At 31.7% G+C, this 17,285-nt stretch overlaps 2 protein-coding genes across 7 annotated transcripts; one reads left to right on the top strand and one right to left on the bottom strand.

The window, feature by feature from the left end:
- Positions 1–4,711: 4,711 nt before the first annotated feature.
- Positions 4,712–8,183, bottom strand: LOC125217652 (WAT1-related protein At1g43650-like). The gene is made up of 7 exons (XM_048119174.1): positions 7,830–8,183; positions 7,686–7,748; positions 7,451–7,567; positions 7,067–7,310; positions 6,472–6,630; positions 5,840–5,991; positions 4,712–4,957 (listed from the first exon to the last, which is right to left on the bottom strand). Exons 1-7 carry the CDS (start codon positions 8,030–8,032, stop codon positions 4,846–4,848), a joined length of 1,050 nt encoding a protein of 349 aa, XP_047975131.1. The 5' UTR covers positions 8,033–8,183; the 3' UTR covers positions 4,712–4,845.
- Positions 8,184–12,465: 4,282 nt separating this feature from the next.
- Positions 12,466–16,085, top strand: LOC125185119. Of its 6 annotated transcripts, none has more exons than XM_048081608.1 (8): positions 12,466–12,616; positions 13,032–13,134; positions 13,700–13,785; positions 13,937–13,978; positions 14,121–15,074; positions 15,156–15,374; positions 15,469–15,593; positions 15,745–16,085. In XM_048081608.1, exons 2-8 carry the CDS (start codon positions 13,111–13,113, stop codon positions 15,930–15,932), a joined length of 1,638 nt encoding a protein of 545 aa, XP_047937565.1. In that variant the 5' UTR covers positions 12,466–12,616; positions 13,032–13,110; the 3' UTR covers positions 15,933–16,085. The 6 variants fall into 6 exon arrangements, with proteins under 6 accessions (XP_047937565.1, XP_047937564.1, XP_047937562.1 ...); XM_048081607.1 differs by having other exon boundaries at positions 12,477–12,621; XM_048081605.1 differs by lacking the exon at positions 12,466–12,616 and having other exon boundaries at positions 12,640–13,134; positions 15,168–15,374.
- Positions 16,086–17,285: the final 1,200 nt, after the last annotated feature.

The raw sequence follows: 17,285 nt of genomic DNA on the forward strand, positions 1-17,285 counted from the left end.
ACATATTTCAACGCTATAGTATTAGAAAAATATGATTTTGTACAAAATATAAATCATGTGTTACATGTTACATAAAAACATGAATTTTTTTATGCGAGCTGTCTCGATAAATATACTTCTCCCTATAATTGCATAAGATATTCTACATTTTGGAAAAAAGCCAAAAAATCTTGGTCTATATATAAGGCGTAATTAATCGAAGATATATACGTGTATAATTTTCTTTCCTTTTCTTTAATTTTTTCCTATTTATTGACCTGGACCCATTTCAGATTCTTTACAATACTATAGCTAGACAACTATATTGGTGAGAAAACAGAATTTTACAAACAACGATAAATAATAAATGCAATGAAAATCTCTTATATGAACAAATAACAATGTTTCTGTTGGATTAAAACCCTTAAAAGAAAAAAATACTAATAAAAGAGTTTGACTAGTTTTTTGAAGTCGGCAAAAACTATTATGTGTGATGAATCCACTCTATTTAAATTTAAAAGAATTTATTTTTCTCTAATTAAAACTAGTTAATCTGATCAAATCAAAATTATTTTGTCATTTGGATTAGAATTTAATTGGAGATAATGTACAATGCATAAAATTTGAAACACTTGTCCCTTATTCAAAAATGGTTACGTGTGAGTTGAAATAATTAACAGTTATAACGATGAAAATGAAAGGATTATTTAGTTACATAAAATAGAAAATTAATTATTCACTATATAGTCTATAATGATAGATAGTGAATATACTCAAACCGGATAAGACGTGTGGGGTTTGAAGTATAGGGATTTGGGCAGGTAAATTAGGGCAGATAGAGTAGTGATTTAGAGACATAATGTCTCCATGACATAATACCTTTATGTCTCTTTGACATAAGATTAATTCAAATATGGACTAATATACCCTAATTGGATTATACATGCCAAATCAAATTAGATATATATCTGTATTGATTTTAGCTAAATTGTAATATTGTTTTCGTTAATGCATTAGATTAGACTTTATTTTTACAAATATTAGGCAGATTTTTATATTTTTTTAAGTAGTAGTATTCGGAAGCTAGTATATTTTATTACTATATTATTTTTATATCTTAATTATATTCGTAATGTGCTTTGTACAAGTTTGATTTTCTTTCTATTTTTTATACTTTGTATATACCATTAGTTAGTTTGTATTTTAATTTTTATATAAGATAACTCCGTATTTTATTGTTTATTTTGTGATTATAATATTGTTAGTTTTACATAATATGACTTGTTTTTTTAATTGTGCTATAAAATAAGTAACTATTTTAATTTTATATTATGTATGACTTTGAAATTGAATATTATGGTGATAATAATATTACTAAACTTAAATTAGTAATATTACTAATTAAGTTTAGTAATATTATATAGAGTAAAGACCAAAATTGGTCTTGAACATATGCCCATTTTATTATTTTGGTTTTAAACTTTATCTTTTGAATTTTTTGGTCATGTACATTTCATATCGAATCACAATTGGTCATCCGTTAACAATTCCGTTGAGTGGAGTGGAGCCAAGAAGTCTAATAGTACTATTTTATAAAAGAAATTTGACGAGTTAAGAACATATGATTTTATTTTTTATCGAGGTTCAATTGTAACGTTTCAGAAATTAAGGATATATAGAGATTAAATTTTGGAAAGAACAAATATTAATTATGTAGACTTAGTAATTTATTTAAATTAAAATTATAAAAACTAATTTGATAAGAAATCCATTATAAATTATTTGCTGATAAATATATCTTACTTTATTAGATTGATAAATGAACACTAAATATATAGATGGAATTACACTATTTTAAAACTTTAAATATGTGTCTTTAAATAAATGAAAGAGAAAGATGAGATTAAAAAAATATTGTCAATCATAAATATAAAGGTAGTATGCTAACAAAATAATTGAATACGCATAATTAGAGCAATGTCATTAATTAAGTATACTAATGAACAATTTAATGTAGGGGTAATAAAGTATATAAACATAACATCATTTTAAATACAAATAATAATATAATATACAATTACTACTTTAACCTCATTATGTCTTAGACATTATGTCTCCAAAACATTTTTGTTTCAATATATAGCAATATTCCATAGATAAAGATTGTGGTTTAAATAAAGTTTTGAAAATATTAATTTGTGTATTATGGGATAGGTATAAAATTTATAATTTTATATGAGAAATACAAGTAAAATGAGCCAAAATTCGTATATTTTGAAACAATTAATTCGATTTATAGTGACGTACAAATTAATACTTCACTTATATTTTTAACGCGGTATTGTTGAATGTTGATCTTGTGTACGTACAAATATTTATTCTATTTTTTATTTATATGTTAATTATAAATAATTATAATTGGATTTTTTATTTCGTGTTTGCTTTTCTTCAAAAGAAAAGCCAATTGAAGTGGATAATTTCTTCAATCGACGTAACTTTGCAAATACTACTATCAACTAGCAATGTGTTGTCACAATCTATATATGACCCTACCACTCATGAACTAATTTCTCTAAGGAACAAAGAATATAGGAGTACATGTATAGATGTTCAAATTAAAATCAATTTTTATAATTATGGGAATTATATTTTTAAATCAATTAGAAAAATATCTAAAATAGATGCATTTCTCTTATTAGATTAATGCAAACATGAGTTCAAATCTTAGAGGAGATGTAAAATGTATTTTTGTATATATTTAATTTTTATTACGTATATGATTATTTCATACGTTAAAAGTAATGTTCTCTTGTTCTCGTATTAAGAGTGGTTTGCAGTATAACCGATCTCAGGGGGTGTCAAATGAGAAGTCATAGTACAATGTAAGGACATATATATATATATATATATATATATATATATATATATATAAACGTTTTAAAATTTTAACCATTCAATCACATATTTCTTTAATTAGTTGATAGTTACATCTCTTTGCTGTATTAGTGCAACATTAAAATTTGTATTTATGTATCTTTTACAAATATATTTAATTTCAGTGTGAATGCAATACAAACGCAATGTTTTAGTATTTTAATTTTTTATGATAAATTAATTAAGATCATTTAACATGACGGGTATAGATATATACATATGTCTAGGATAAAATAGTTTTATTATATATCTCAATTATGATATGCATAACAAAGATAGTATAATATCAATTATTTGACCTTATGAATGCCTCATCGTGCTTTCCCATGCTTATTGTTTGATGATGTCCTCCCATTTATCTTTGGGCCCACAATATTGGGTGGTCAAGAGGTGTTGGAGAAGTTGAGATTAAATATTCTTGAAATGAAGTATTTTCCAAAATGGTACTTACTATTTTATAGTAATTGTGCATGTCAAGTTACTATCACATTCAACTAGTTTTATATATACCAAAGATTGTGTAATGGTTTTTGAAATATTACTTTTGTACTTCCCTCAAAACAAAACAAAAATCTCTCATGTAGTACTTGACAAGTTTCAAATTAGTACTCTCCCCATCACGCAATGATAGTCCTATTTGATTATAATGGTATGAGTTTTAGGAAATCAAACGAAAAACAGATTAAACAGATTGAATAAGTTAGAAAAATATAAGCTCCACCTAGTTTTTATTAGAAAAAGGTAATTGCATGTATAGATATAAACTATCCACAATTTTTTATTTCTCTTTGACCTTTGTAGTCTAGCTAAATATACCGAAAATTGATCAAAAATTGATTAAATTTTATGATTTTTCCTGCAATCTAGCTATCCAAAAATATAACTGAAGCTATGGAGAAGTTTTCATGGACACCTGTTAAAAATAATTCTAGTTTCATCCAAAATAAATAAATATGTTGAAATTGCGTCATTTTCATGAATTATGATGATTGTGTATTGATGGGGTCCGAAATAGTGATGGTATTAAAATTGGCTGCAAATATAACTAAATTCATCTGCCTTTCCTCTTTTTTGCTTCTTCTTTATTATCTGACATTTTCATATGAAAAGTGGAGTGCTAACTGTATACATCCATATTGGAAGTATTTAATTATCTATTCACACCATATATACCTCCAACAAACTCACCTTAAGTGCATCGGCAACATCGTGCTCAACGTCTAAACACTACACGGCCAGGCAGAACAACGTGCACGTGCGTTGGATCATCGATTTCGTGAAACGTGACATTTTAGGGGATTGTACTATTTTAAATATACAAAAATATTTGTAATAATGCTTCTCATATGGAGTATTAGTAATATATTTTTCAATAACATTTTATGCAAAGATAACTATAAAGTTGAGCTTGACTTAAAACCTTTTAGAAAATAACTTGTTAAATTGAAGCCTATTAGTTGTATATATTGTAGGCCCAATTGAATATTGATTGGGCTAGTGGGCTTGGATTTCAAATAATTTTGAATTTCCACTTTGATTGAAACTTGAAAGGCTTTGTTACCTCTTTACAATTTATAACTTGTATACTAAGTTAGTGCACATAAATGAATAAATGATTTTTTTCAATTAAATAACGGTTGTTTTTTTTATGAGGATTCATTTTGATTATCACATCATTTTTTATATACCAAATCACCTTCTAATTATTTGAGGCAATTTGTTTCATGGAAAATCTAGAATTTGATGCATTATCATTCTAGGTTTGAAATTTGATGCATTAACCCATGCCATCAATATATACCTGACCTGATAATATCATAGTATTCAAAAATCAAGGGTTACTGATAGCCATATTTATATTTATATAGATAAAAAAGACATACATCACCAAAATCAATAGACTTAGTAGTATCATTCATCCATAACTCAAAACTACACATTAGTCTCATTCATTGTAGCCTTATCATCTTCACTTTTTACTTGTTTTTTCTTACCCCACAGCACACAGTACAAACCCACTATAAGCAACATGCTGCCGCATATACTGCACAAAAGAGCCCTTTCGTTAGAAACGAACAATTTTCGACACGGCACATAATCACAATATACTACATATAAAAGGACATGACATGGTCGGGTATCATGTGGTTCACATGATATCGAAAACATCTTTTTAATTTTGGATAAATTGTGTATCAGGTTGTTTGACATGTTAAAATCAGCTATAGATCAGACGAATTATGAATTTGATCCAAGCAATAACGAAATTATCTGAAAATGAGTATCATCTCGGAAATTTGATATTTTCCATAAAATTAAAATTTGGTCGTCAACATCTTTAAAATTTGTAACCAATTTTCCACTAGTTGGATTTTCTTCTAAATTGGATTCAACAAGGCACATAATATCACGTAGGTAGACAAATCCGATTAATATAAGAAACGATGTCGTATTTAATAGATGTAAATAACGTTGTTTTGTGTGTTACTTGAGTTTAAAATTTTCTCCCAAAATTAATTGGAATTTCAAATCGTGCAAAAAGTCACTATAGTGCTTCATAACACAATTATTTATCACAAGTTTTGACATTTTGTCTTTATGCTAAAATAATGTACAACAAGATAACACTATATATAATGTAAACCACTTTCTTTTCACTTTTAACTACGGTTTCTTTACCACTTCTTTTATTCCACACAAAGTTGTTGACAAGACTGGCCTTTTTTATCATACAACTTAGTTTTATAGTGGTAGCACGATTAAATGATAATTACCTAAATGGTACACGTTAAATTGACAATTTTTACTAAGTGAATATGTACATTGTTATTCACGCTTCTGAAATTGTTCGGATTGTTGACTGCAACAGACGTTTGATATTTTCCTAAATCACGAAATTGAAATACGAAACAATATAATTACTGACCTTCCGAGATGGAGCATCTCATTCCATAAAAAAGCAGAGAAGATGGCGGTAAAAATAAGTTGCAAAGGAGTGAATGCAGCAGTAAAAAGAGGACCTTTGCTCTCCACAGCCCAAAGAAACAGCCAGTAACTTAATCCAGTTACTACTACACCCTGTACATTACAATACATTTTAAAATAAAATCTAAAAGAATTATGTATTTCTCAATACCATGTCAAATTCAAACATTACTCCCTCCGTCCGTCAATAGACGCATTACTTTTTGGCACAGAGGAAATATTCGTTCTACTTTTATATATATTACTCTTCCAGTCCCAAGTTAATTGAGACATTTCTTCCATACACGAAATTTCAGAAAGTTGTGTTCAGTAAGTTAAGTAAACAGAGAACACTATCTATTTTAAAATGGTTGATTTTTTCTAGAAATGGTTGAAGAAATAATAACGTAAGAACAATTAAAATGGTTGATTTTTTTTAGAAAAAAAAAATGGTTTGTTTAGTCAGGGATATTTTGAAAGTGAATACTAATCAATTAACTTAAGACAAATCGAGTAGTGTAATTAGGTAATTTAATGGAGTGCCAGAAATGGAAAAATGAGACACGTATTGACGAAGAGATTGTGAAGACGTACACAGTATATGACAGATAAAAGATTGAAATCCCACGTCAATTTCCACGAAGAAATGTCTCTTTGCAGAGCCATGCCCCAAACTGTTGATTGTATGCAGCTAAATAAGCATTGTAGCATTGTTAATCGGAACTTTGCTGGATACATCTTCACTAGAGGGGCCTACCAAATATCAATATAATGTGTTTCATTACATAATAATTAATGATGGAAAACTAGTACTATAATTTTATTAGAGTACAATGCGATAGTTTGATATGTATTTGTAATCATTGTTATCTTATTAATAAAAGTATAATACTAAATAATGAAATTTGGATTTTTTTTTAATTATCGATGAATCAAACAATGTTGTCTACTCATAAATGAAAAGATATTATTTGGTTGAAAAAAAAAATCCAAACTTCATGATTTTTCTAACTAGTTTACAAAATGGACCAAAATCTAAACAATCTTTATAGTTTTTTTGAGCAATTTACCCTATATAATAAAATTGAAATGGGACAGCTAAATAAGACATGCATGTATTAGCAAAGGAGAAAGTATATATTTACTATAAAATATCAATTTTTAATTTATTTGTATAAATAAACATTACCTGCATGACAAGCCATGAAGCCCAAATAACATTGGACAAGAGCATAAGTAGACAACCTTGTATCCATTTCTCTTTGCTGCTAATATAGTTTCCATGATTGCTCATAGCTTTCTCTTCAGACAAATTCACAATACTAAATTGAGGCCCTTTCACAAAGGCAAACACCATTGCCCCTGAAAAACTCACCACAGTCCCCACAATCTTCAAAATCCCTGACCATTCCCTGATTGAAAACTTCTCAATCCTGATCAATAACACACGGGAGAGTCATGTGTCTGACAGTCTCGAGACCCGGATCAGCATGACTATATATATAAAGTTTGACAATCTTGACCTGTTAAACGGTCCGACACATAATAATGGAGTACTATTTGATTGAGGTACCTGAGACCAACTGCGACAACAAAGGTGAATACGGGAACACTGTTGTTGCTAGCCGAACCGAACGTTGCGGAAACGTAGTTTATCGCGTATACGTAGAGGTTCAAGCTCAAAGTAATCCTACAAAACGGTCAAATCATGTCAAATGGCTATGGCCTCAGTGGCAAAACACGTAAATATCAAAAGCAACGTAACAACCAAGAACACAACGAAAACGCGAACTATCATCCAAACTTACCCAAATAAAGAAACTAAAAATATCTTCCATAGTAGGCTGTATGACAATTGATCACCACTTTTCCTAAGAAAAAATAGCAAAAAAAAAAAGATTAAATCAAGAACATTATAAAATGATTAAAGGAAGAATAAAAAGAGAATGAACCTCTCAAGAATTAGTGCAAAAGGGAGCAAAGCAAGAGTAGCAAATGCTTGACGATATGCCACAAAGACGAATGGATTCATTCCTTTAGCCATTGCTGTTTTAGAAAAGAGAGCCATTCCTGCATATGCTAATTGCACTAATATCATGGCCAAATATGGCTTTTTTTCTCCTAACATTTTCACTATATCAAATGATTTTGCCATCTCTCTCTATATATGTGAAAAGAAAAGAACTAGTGAGTTTAGATCATGTGGATGTATGAAATGACAAACTCTTCATAGTACTATATATAGATTCAAACATTCAGCCATCGTCACAAATTTCAAGAAATCTGAAAAAATATCGGGGAAGAAAAATAAGTGAAATGTGGTTCCTTGGTATATTAGTTTTATGATGAAATATGAGTCAGATACGACATGTTAATATTATAGTGGATATCTAAAAATGACACAATGAGATAGTTAATGGCTCGTGCAATGTATACAATGAATACAAGTTATTTTTAAAATTGGTTTCATTTTTCTGGTAGTTTTTTTTTACTTAATTCCGTTTTGTTCTTGGCCTCTTAAAATTTTAATTTGTTGATATTTTTCCTTGCATTTTTAATTTAAATGGAAATAGTAATATAAGTACAAATATAGCAAATATGTAGGTACCAATATATCACTAGAGTGGGGGTCCGATGATAGATTCCCATCTTTTGCAATTCAATGTGTACCACTTCGTTTTCCACTTTTATTTTTTTCAAATCCAGTTCATCAAATTTATAATTATTTGTTTTGATTTATAGTATTCTAATGAATGTAATTATATCTTAAATGTCAATAGTAAATATTACTCCCTTAATCTCAAGGAAGATGACCATTTTTTTGAGCGGCATGAGATTTTATGCAATTTTATTTTGTGTATTAAGTTAAGAAAATAAAGAAAGGATGAATAAAGTAGAAATACAAGTATTTTCGATTTTTTACAAATGAGTCAATTTGATTTGGACAAAACAAAAATGAAAGTAGATGATCTTAATGGAATAGAGGAAGTACTAAGATTTATCAGGAGTAGTAATTATAGTATGGAGTATATGTTTTTATAATGAATATCATTAAATTAATATTGAAACAAAGGATTTAAGGCACCAAGATGTTTGTTCTCCATTGTGTAATTCAAGTCACTTCAAGAGCATGTGAGTTATATTAGAAAAAATACATTTGTTAAAATTATTTACCCTAGAAAAATACTAGTACTATACTTTTTTATACATTTTAAATACACATTTTATAGGATGATAATTAAATTTTAAGCGGTGTTTCACAACATATGTAATGTTAAAAGGATGACCCATCTAATTATAAAAATGGAATGAGATAATTAAAATGAAAAGAAGGGAATATAAGATTATAAATATGAACTGCTGTCCAATCATGTCTCTCTTTAAAAATCTAAAAACACTATCAATAAAGTTAGCAATACAACTAGAAAAAGTGTTTAGTGAAGCACTATATATTCAATTACCAATTTGATTTTTGGCTAAACAAACAGATATTTATATTTCAAAATTACACTATTTTTTCTAGAACAACAATCGCCTTGCGTCGTCAAATTTAAAATATTTGATACTCCTATATTTTCAAATAATAAAAATGCCAAACATTTTCAATTATTATGATATCGAGTGGGTTAATATTTTTTCCATTAATAAAATGCCAAATAAATTTTGGTCATATTATTCGTCACTTACTACAGTTTATGTTTTTATTTGAATGGATACAATCAGATACATGATGGGAAAACGCATCATATATTATATGATTTCTATTGATGAATAGATTTACACTTTGCAAAAGGATCTTCCTAAATAATAGACTTTGATTTTATAGACTTCAACGTTAAATATTTGAGCCTTAAATTTTCCGACGTTCTCTCGTCTTGAGCAGTGTCTTCATATTTTTTTTAATTGTCTCAAGTAGAATTAAATTTTAAATTTTCCAAATTGGTCAAGAGTTATAGAAGCTTGAATTCAATTTTAAATTAATTAAAACTCTGCAAACTCAAAAGTCAAAACCAACTTTTCCTTTCCACTATGAATCTAGTTTTTCGTAATAACTGTCTAAAATAGTTTATGGAGTACTATTTGTTAGTAATTAAAATCTAGATTTGTTATGTTCGTTGTATTAATGATTAATTAATTTAAAAGTGCTATTAAGAACGTGCAGGTTTATGCACTGCATTTGCGCTATGTTTATGTTAGAGAATTCATGATATTAATCATAAATATTCAAATAATTGATCAAGCATTTTTGGTGGGAGCTCAGGATATTCCTTTGTTTACGATAAGGGTGGAGCCACAAATTATTATATATCTTGAAATTATAAAAGAGATGTGATTAAATGAAAATTCTAAATAATGTAGAAACTCAAAACTATGATTTAGACCATTGAAAAATATCAACAGATCACAAAAAAACATCAACAAGAAAATGTCAACAAAATTTCAACGGTAGTCAATGATTGATGTTGTGTTGATACAAAAATCTTGAAATTTTACACTATGTTGATATTATATTGAAATTGTGTTGAAGCTTTATTGAGGAGTTTTGAGTTTATACAATATATAAGTTTGAGTTTATTACTAACAATTACAAAGATATGTATAAAATTTTTTCGAAGAATTTGATAAGGGAACTTTAGTAGTATAAAGTAATTAAGTAGATTATTGGTGAAAGCCCATAATATTCTTTTAGTGATACCATGGGTGAAGCCAGAAAATTATCTTGGACAAACAACAATATATGTATGGAATATTTAATAATTTTTGTTATTGGTGGAAGCTCATTCTATTCCTCAAACTTAGGTGAATGAATATGACTGGACTAAAGACTAGGTGGCATGATGATGGCTATGGAGTTTAGTGAAATTTAATCCTTTGTGCAATATTTGCACTCCCAAGTCAAATATGATACCAAATATGTGAAAGGATGATATAATTACATCATTACTAGCAAATTTTGGTCATGGAAAGTGGGATTATTTAGTTATCCCACTAAATAATGTTTAATTTAGGTGTATGTCTCATGGAGTATATTATAATTATAATTGTATTGTTAGGTATATTACATTGATCAGTTGATTCTAATTGCATATTTAAGCTCTATTAACAATATTAATTTGTTGTGGTCGGTGCTTTCTAATCTTTCAAGTCAATTATGCAAAAATGCAAGTGATATAAACTATTTGATCAACTGCTCGAGTTAGTGGAGATATAATTAATGCTTCCCATTTGTTAGTGCTTAAAGTTTATACTTTAAGAAATCATTTTGAGTGATGTCTAAATCATAGTAAGATATAGTTTCTAAATACTAATATACTTATGGAAATGAATTTATTTTGATAAAAATTTTCAAACTCCTGGGAACAAAAAAACATAAAAACAAAAACAAAGATAAAGCAGATGAAAAAGAAGCAAAATGATCATACAACATCAACCCAAGCACTGAAACAAAGACAACAGAGGCGAACACTAAAAAAAGGCCACACAAGAACCATAAGAGCATCCACTATAGGGGAGCCGCGGCCAGGCCACGCCAGAGCCGCGAGCCGCAGCTCCCTATAGTGGCATTCATGGGCAGCCGTGGCGGGTAGGGGGTGGACACGGGAGCGCCACGATCGTGGCCCGGCCGCGGCTCTTGGGCGGGAGCCGTGGCTCTCCTATTGCAGCGGCCACGGGCCGCGGCTCTCCCTATTTTTTGATTTTTTTTTGTTATTCTATAAGTATACACATTTTTAACTCATTCCTACACAAATTCTATAAATATACCCATTTTTAATTAAAATATACACAAAATGAAAAAAATAAATTATTTGGTGGCTTGGGCATGTCCACTATAGTGTAAAACATGGGCGTTGGTGGCCCGACCACGATTTTATGGCTTGGCCACGTTTTGTGGCTTGGCCCGGCCAACTATAGTGGACACTCTAACAACAATAGACAACTACTCAACAAAGCCCCAACAACAAAACAAAAGCCAAACAAAAAAAAAGCACTCAAAGCGTACCTCCTCATTCTCTAAGAGTGTCCACGATAGTCGGCTGCCGCGGCTCACTATAGGGGAGGACGAGGGCGGCGGCAGTGGGTAGTGGAGGACGTTGGCGCGCCAGGTGCTCGGCGAGGACACGGCACAGGGTCCCTGGCCGCGGCGCTGCCTGTGGCGACCTATAGATTTCTTAATCTACGTGCTCAAAAGTTTTGACTCAACTTAATTGGAATGGAATAAGTATATTTAATAATTATAATTATAAATTTAACGTGTACTCATCAAGATAGATAAATTATTATTTCCTCTGTCCCAGAGGATGAGTACACATTCTTTCATTTTTATTCCGTGTCTCACGGGACTATGGACTTTCTAATTTTTGAAACTTTTCTTTCACTAATAAGACGAGACTCATCTTCTATTTGCAATATTTTACTTACTTTTTTATTTTTAATTCTCTTTTATTTTATCAATTGCGCATTACTATTAAATTTTGTGTCTTATACTAAAGGAGTAATATTTAAAAAAATATTAGTATGAGGTTTTTTGTATTTCCTTCTTCTAGAGTTTTCACTTTTCCAGATTAATCTATAATTATTTAGACATTTTTAATTCCAAAATATACTCTGTTAAAGGTGGATGTGAAAAATATTTCATCAAACTGAATGAAAAAATTGAAATCGCGCGCAGATTTTCTGGATTAAATTGGCTCCGTCCAAATTTCTAATCCATTGATGACGCGACGAAGCTTGAATTTCCGTATTGTTCGTCTCTTTTCACACAATTCTCGCTGTTTTTTTGCAATAGCGAGTCACTATTCAATTTTCTAGTTCAATTCAAAGCTGCAGTCACAATTAGTGATTTCGTTCATGTTTTTCGGTTTCCCCCTTTTGAGTTTGATGACATTTCCAGCTGCATGTCAATTTCTTGCCTTTTTCTGTCGCCCTTCACATTTTTAGGGATTCTGTGGATTGTGAATGTGTGTTTTTTTATTGAATTAAACAAGTTATCGGATTTGTTTTGGGGAAAATTAATTTATGCTGTGGAGAATTTCGATTTTAGTTTACAAATAGGGAGGGGTTTGCTTGGATTTTGCTGGATGATAATGTAGCTACTGTGATTATCAATTGGTTGAGATGATTAAGCTTTCAATTTTGTTTTACCCTTTCTTCAGATTGAAAGAAATAGCTTGGCATTGTGAGGATGTGGAAGTAGTTGATGTAGATCATCCTCGATACCCTTCGTGTGGAAACATGACTCTACGGCCTTCTACTCCGGTATGGATGTGCTGATCGTCTACATTGTCGTGTTTTTGTTATGTATATATAGCTGGTTGTCGAATGTCGATGCAATCTTACTTGGAAAGCTAAGTTAGTTTATGTTCATTACTTTGTTCAATTGTTGTGACTTGATTTTTTGTTTGCATTATTTTCGTTGTAAGCTTGAATTCCACGTTCGTTGTTTAACTGAAGTCTAGCTGCGATTTCAATGGAAATCGAGTTAAAAAAAGTACTTTGGAACTTTTTAAAGACGATTAGCAGATGAAGCATTGATGCTGCAGTGAAAGTCTAGACTCGAAAGATGATAGGTCGAATGAAAATCACTAGACAGGATACCATACTAACAGAGGAAAAGGGAACTTTTTCGTGGTTTTCATATATTTTAGTCTGCTTGTTTATTTTTACATAGAAAATATCAATTGACTGATTTTGATTTCTAGAATTATCTGCCAGCTTAGTCTTCCAATTTTTAACTGCAATTTAGGATGTCGAAGAAAAACTTAACTGTATAAATGGAACCAGCTTTTGTTATAATGGACTTGTGCATAAATTCCTCGTGCAGGAGATAGTATGTTTGCAGTGTGGTGACGTAGGATTCCGTAATTCATTTGTGTACTGTGTCAAATGCGTCAAATATGCTGTGCATCGGTAAGTTGCATAATGAAGTTTTTCCTTTCTTAAACTATTTCCTCATTGAAACTTTCAACTTCTCCATGAACCAAAGAAAAATGAAAAATGCAGAAATAAGAGCTTAGGTTGCATTCATCATCTATGATTATTATACATCTTTGTGCTGCAGGCAGCTGAACGTGACATGTTACAGCTTTCTGTTTCTTTTTAGGTTAGATATATGTTTATGTACCTACGTTCAATGCATCGTTTTACTGTGGCCTGTGGCCCTTTTCGGAGGAGCAGCTTCTTCAGAGGAGAATTTATGATTTATTTATTGCTTTATTCAAACTTGTAACTTTCTTATTTTCCAGCTATTGCCTTAACGTAGTACCCAAGTCACTCAATGAATTTGTTCGATGGTTGTGTGATGATTGTGAAGCTGAGGTGAAAAACCAACGGCCTCACCTAAAAATTTACGACACTCGTAACAAAACAAGAAACTGCTCAACTTCAAAGCATATTCAACGCGACTCTGGAACAGGAACAAAGGAAAAATGTATAGTGGTGCTCACGAAAGAAGAGCCTGTGTCTCAATCTAGTGATCTGTGTGCAAAGATGGACTTGGTTGAACTGTCTGCAACTGACAGTGACTGTCACGTTGCGGGCTTGAGAATGATAGACGAGGCTATCGTTCTTTCAGCAGATGAAAGCAAAAGACATGAGCAGAGCTCTTCCCATTCGCACAAGGAGGAAAATATCGAGGATAATCTGGTTTTGAGTACATTATCGGCTGATGATACATCTCGGAAAGATTGTTCCGTGGAAAAGAGAAGTGCGAGTCCAGTGTCCGACCTGAGAAAAGGCTGGGATACACTTTGTAGTAACACCTCGGATAGGCCTCATAACGAATGCACTAATGTTGGCTTCAATGAGCGTGCTAAATTGGCTAGTGAATCTACATTATCGGAAGATATGAAGGGCATTACAGCCTCTTTGAAGAGATATTACGGCCTGCATCGTGGGTCAGATGTCAAGACTAATCCTGCGTTGTCTCGTTTCTCGTCAGACAGTGGTTCTTTGGGAAGTTCAAAGAAGATGAAACCTGACACGCCTTCTGCAGCTAATCTCAATGGCCACAAGCGTAAACCTCTGTTTGCTCAACGTGTCAAGAAACACAAAGGGTTCGACTCAGGAACTCCGTCTGCTTGCATGACTGCTGAGAGGAGCATCAATCCAACTTGTGACGGGTTTCCAAAGGATTCAACAATCTTACCACCGGATGATTGCCAAATCCGAGCCGAACCAGTCATGGAACCAATTTGGAGGTGAGGAAAATAATAAACATGGTAAAGTTGTTACATCGATGTTATTTTTTGCATTTATTAGAATTAACTTCTTAATCGCAGGGGAAGTTTCAGTATTTCCAACAACCAACACGAAATACTAGAGGATATCATGGCTCACATGTCTTTATCGGCATGCCAGAAAGTATACAACGAGGCACGCCAGTTTATACCACTGCTCCACCTAGAAATGCTGCCAAGATCTCATGTCTGGCCACAACGTTTCGAGAGCTCAGAATCGAGTGCTGGAAACATCGCACTCTATTTCTTTCCATCAGAAAGGTTTGACATCATTCTTCGTTGCTATTAAACATGTTGCTGCACTTCCTTCACGTTACAATTACATTAACTGAATTACACTGTTTATTCGGTATAGAAGCGAGCGATTTTATGATAACCTTGTTGATGAAATGGTGGAAGAGGATCTTGCTCTGAAAGCCATTGTTAAGAATGCTGAGCTTTTGGTGTTTCCTTCGACGAAACTGCCATTATCACACTGGAGTAAGTAAATACTCCCTCCGTCCCAGTTACACTTTTTTACAAATAGAAATATTAATCTCTCTACTTTATTCTGTATCCACTTAACACACTAAACAATACTGCAAGGAAAAAAAATGTTCTCTTTGACATGGTTGTTATTTTGTGTGTGCAGGATTTCAGGGCAAATATTATATGTGGGGGGTCTTTAGGGAAAAGCAAGCTCGGGAGGCATCACGCTGTCCGTCTAGTTACAGCCCGGTGATGCATAGAGATCGCGTGGACGAAAATGGGGTTGTTGCAGCAAATTTTGGAGGGGAGAGCCCCATTACTCCATTAAGCAACTGCAGTAGCAAATTTTGAATTCAACTATATAAAGTTCTAGGTGAATATAATCTGTTTCTTGAAGAAATGTGTAAAATCTATATGAATTTCTAAGTGAAATAGATTTTGGTTCTTAAAGAAATGTGTAAAATATATGGTTGTGATAAATCCGTAATAACAACTTTTATACGATTTCTATTTTCGTATGCAATTAATTACTTCATTATTATCAATAATTAAAATAAAAATTACATAATCAAATAAGTGAAGATTTTAAAATTAAATTACGGCTACCACAATCTTTAATAATTACTTTATCATAATGTAGACAAAATATAATATGCTACTAGATTTCAAGCATTTGCCATATCATCAATTGTGACATGTTAATAATAAAAAACAATTGACTAAAAGACTAAAACTCATTGGACTTAATTTTTATAATACATGAGGCCTAACATATTTATCATTGACTAATAATTAGATATCATAGAAATAATTAATAACGTCGAAATTACTAGTAGTAAAAGAAGAAGCCAAATTCATCATCAAATTATTCACATTTCTGTTTCCATGCAAATTATCAAAATCAGTTCCATTCCACAATAAATTTTGTGGCATCTCCGCGCCGCCGCCGGAAAACTCAGCCGGGAACACTCCTCCGAAATCCGGCTGCAGCGGAGTTTCGATCAGCGCGGGCCCCGGAGATGAGTAGTTCAAGCCGGTCAAACGCTGCACGACCGCCTTGAACTCTCCGGGCTCCACGTTGTATTTCTTGGGGGAGACGGCGTAGATTATTACCGGCGGCGGCGGCGGAGGGTGGCGGCGGTGAGATTTTGCCTTTGCTATGTTGTGGGATTGTTTGCTTATGCTCAGCGGCGAGGGGCGGGCCCCACGGAGACTGCGGGAAGGGCCGGCGTCGGACATGTTTGGCGGCGGGAAATGAAAGAGTGATGAGTGTTTTAATTTAATTTATGGAAAAAAAAAATGATGTGTGTATGTATATGTAGGAGAAAATATTTGAATGAGTAGGATTATGAGAGTGTAATATTGTTGGCTAAGTCAACTCGTCTTATATATTGACACTATCTCAGTCTTATGTTTCTAGTTGAAATTGTCGCATAGTATCAGCTTGGAAATGGACAATGAGATAGATAGCACGTGTGCCCCCACACAATTTGAGACTTGTTTCTTCTAAATAAAAATATTAGTACTAGTGCTTTAACGAAGATAAAACACTTATTCAATATATGTAAAAGACTTCTCCTTAAACGTTAACTAGACGAAGAAACGCATCTCAGTTGGTAAAACGTTTCTTCATCAATCAGTAGGTTGGGGGTTTGAGTCATCACAAATAGATGATATTACCATTATTGATTGTAGTATAATTTT

This window comes from Salvia hispanica, chromosome 4 (assembly GCF_023119035.1).
Source record: "Salvia hispanica cultivar TCC Black 2014 chromosome 4, UniMelb_Shisp_WGS_1.0, whole genome shotgun sequence".
Taxonomy (NCBI): Eukaryota; Viridiplantae; Streptophyta; class Magnoliopsida; order Lamiales; family Lamiaceae; genus Salvia; species Salvia hispanica.

Coding starts and splice junctions, on each gene's coding strand:
- LOC125217652 (XM_048119174.1), bottom strand. CDS start 8,032: ATGGCAAAATCATTTGATATAGTGAAAATGTTAGGAGAAAAAAAGCCA. Junction 7,749..7,829: donor TTTGCACTAATTCTTGAGAG/GTTCATTCTCTT, acceptor ATTTTTTCTTAG/GAAAAGTGGTGATCAATTGT. Junction 7,311..7,450: donor GTTGTCGCAGTTGGTCTCAG/GTACCTCAATCA, acceptor GTTATTGATCAG/GATTGAGAAGTTTTCAATCA.
- LOC125185119 (XM_048081604.1), top strand. CDS start 12,994: ATGATTAAGCTTTCAATTTTGTTTTACCCTTTCTTCAGATTGAAAGAA. Junction 15,375..15,468: donor TATTTCTTTCCATCAGAAAG/GTTTGACATCAT, acceptor TATTCGGTATAG/AAGCGAGCGATTTTATGATA. Junction 15,594..15,744: donor ACTGCCATTATCACACTGGA/GTAAGTAAATAC, acceptor TTGTGTGTGCAG/GATTTCAGGGCAAATATTAT.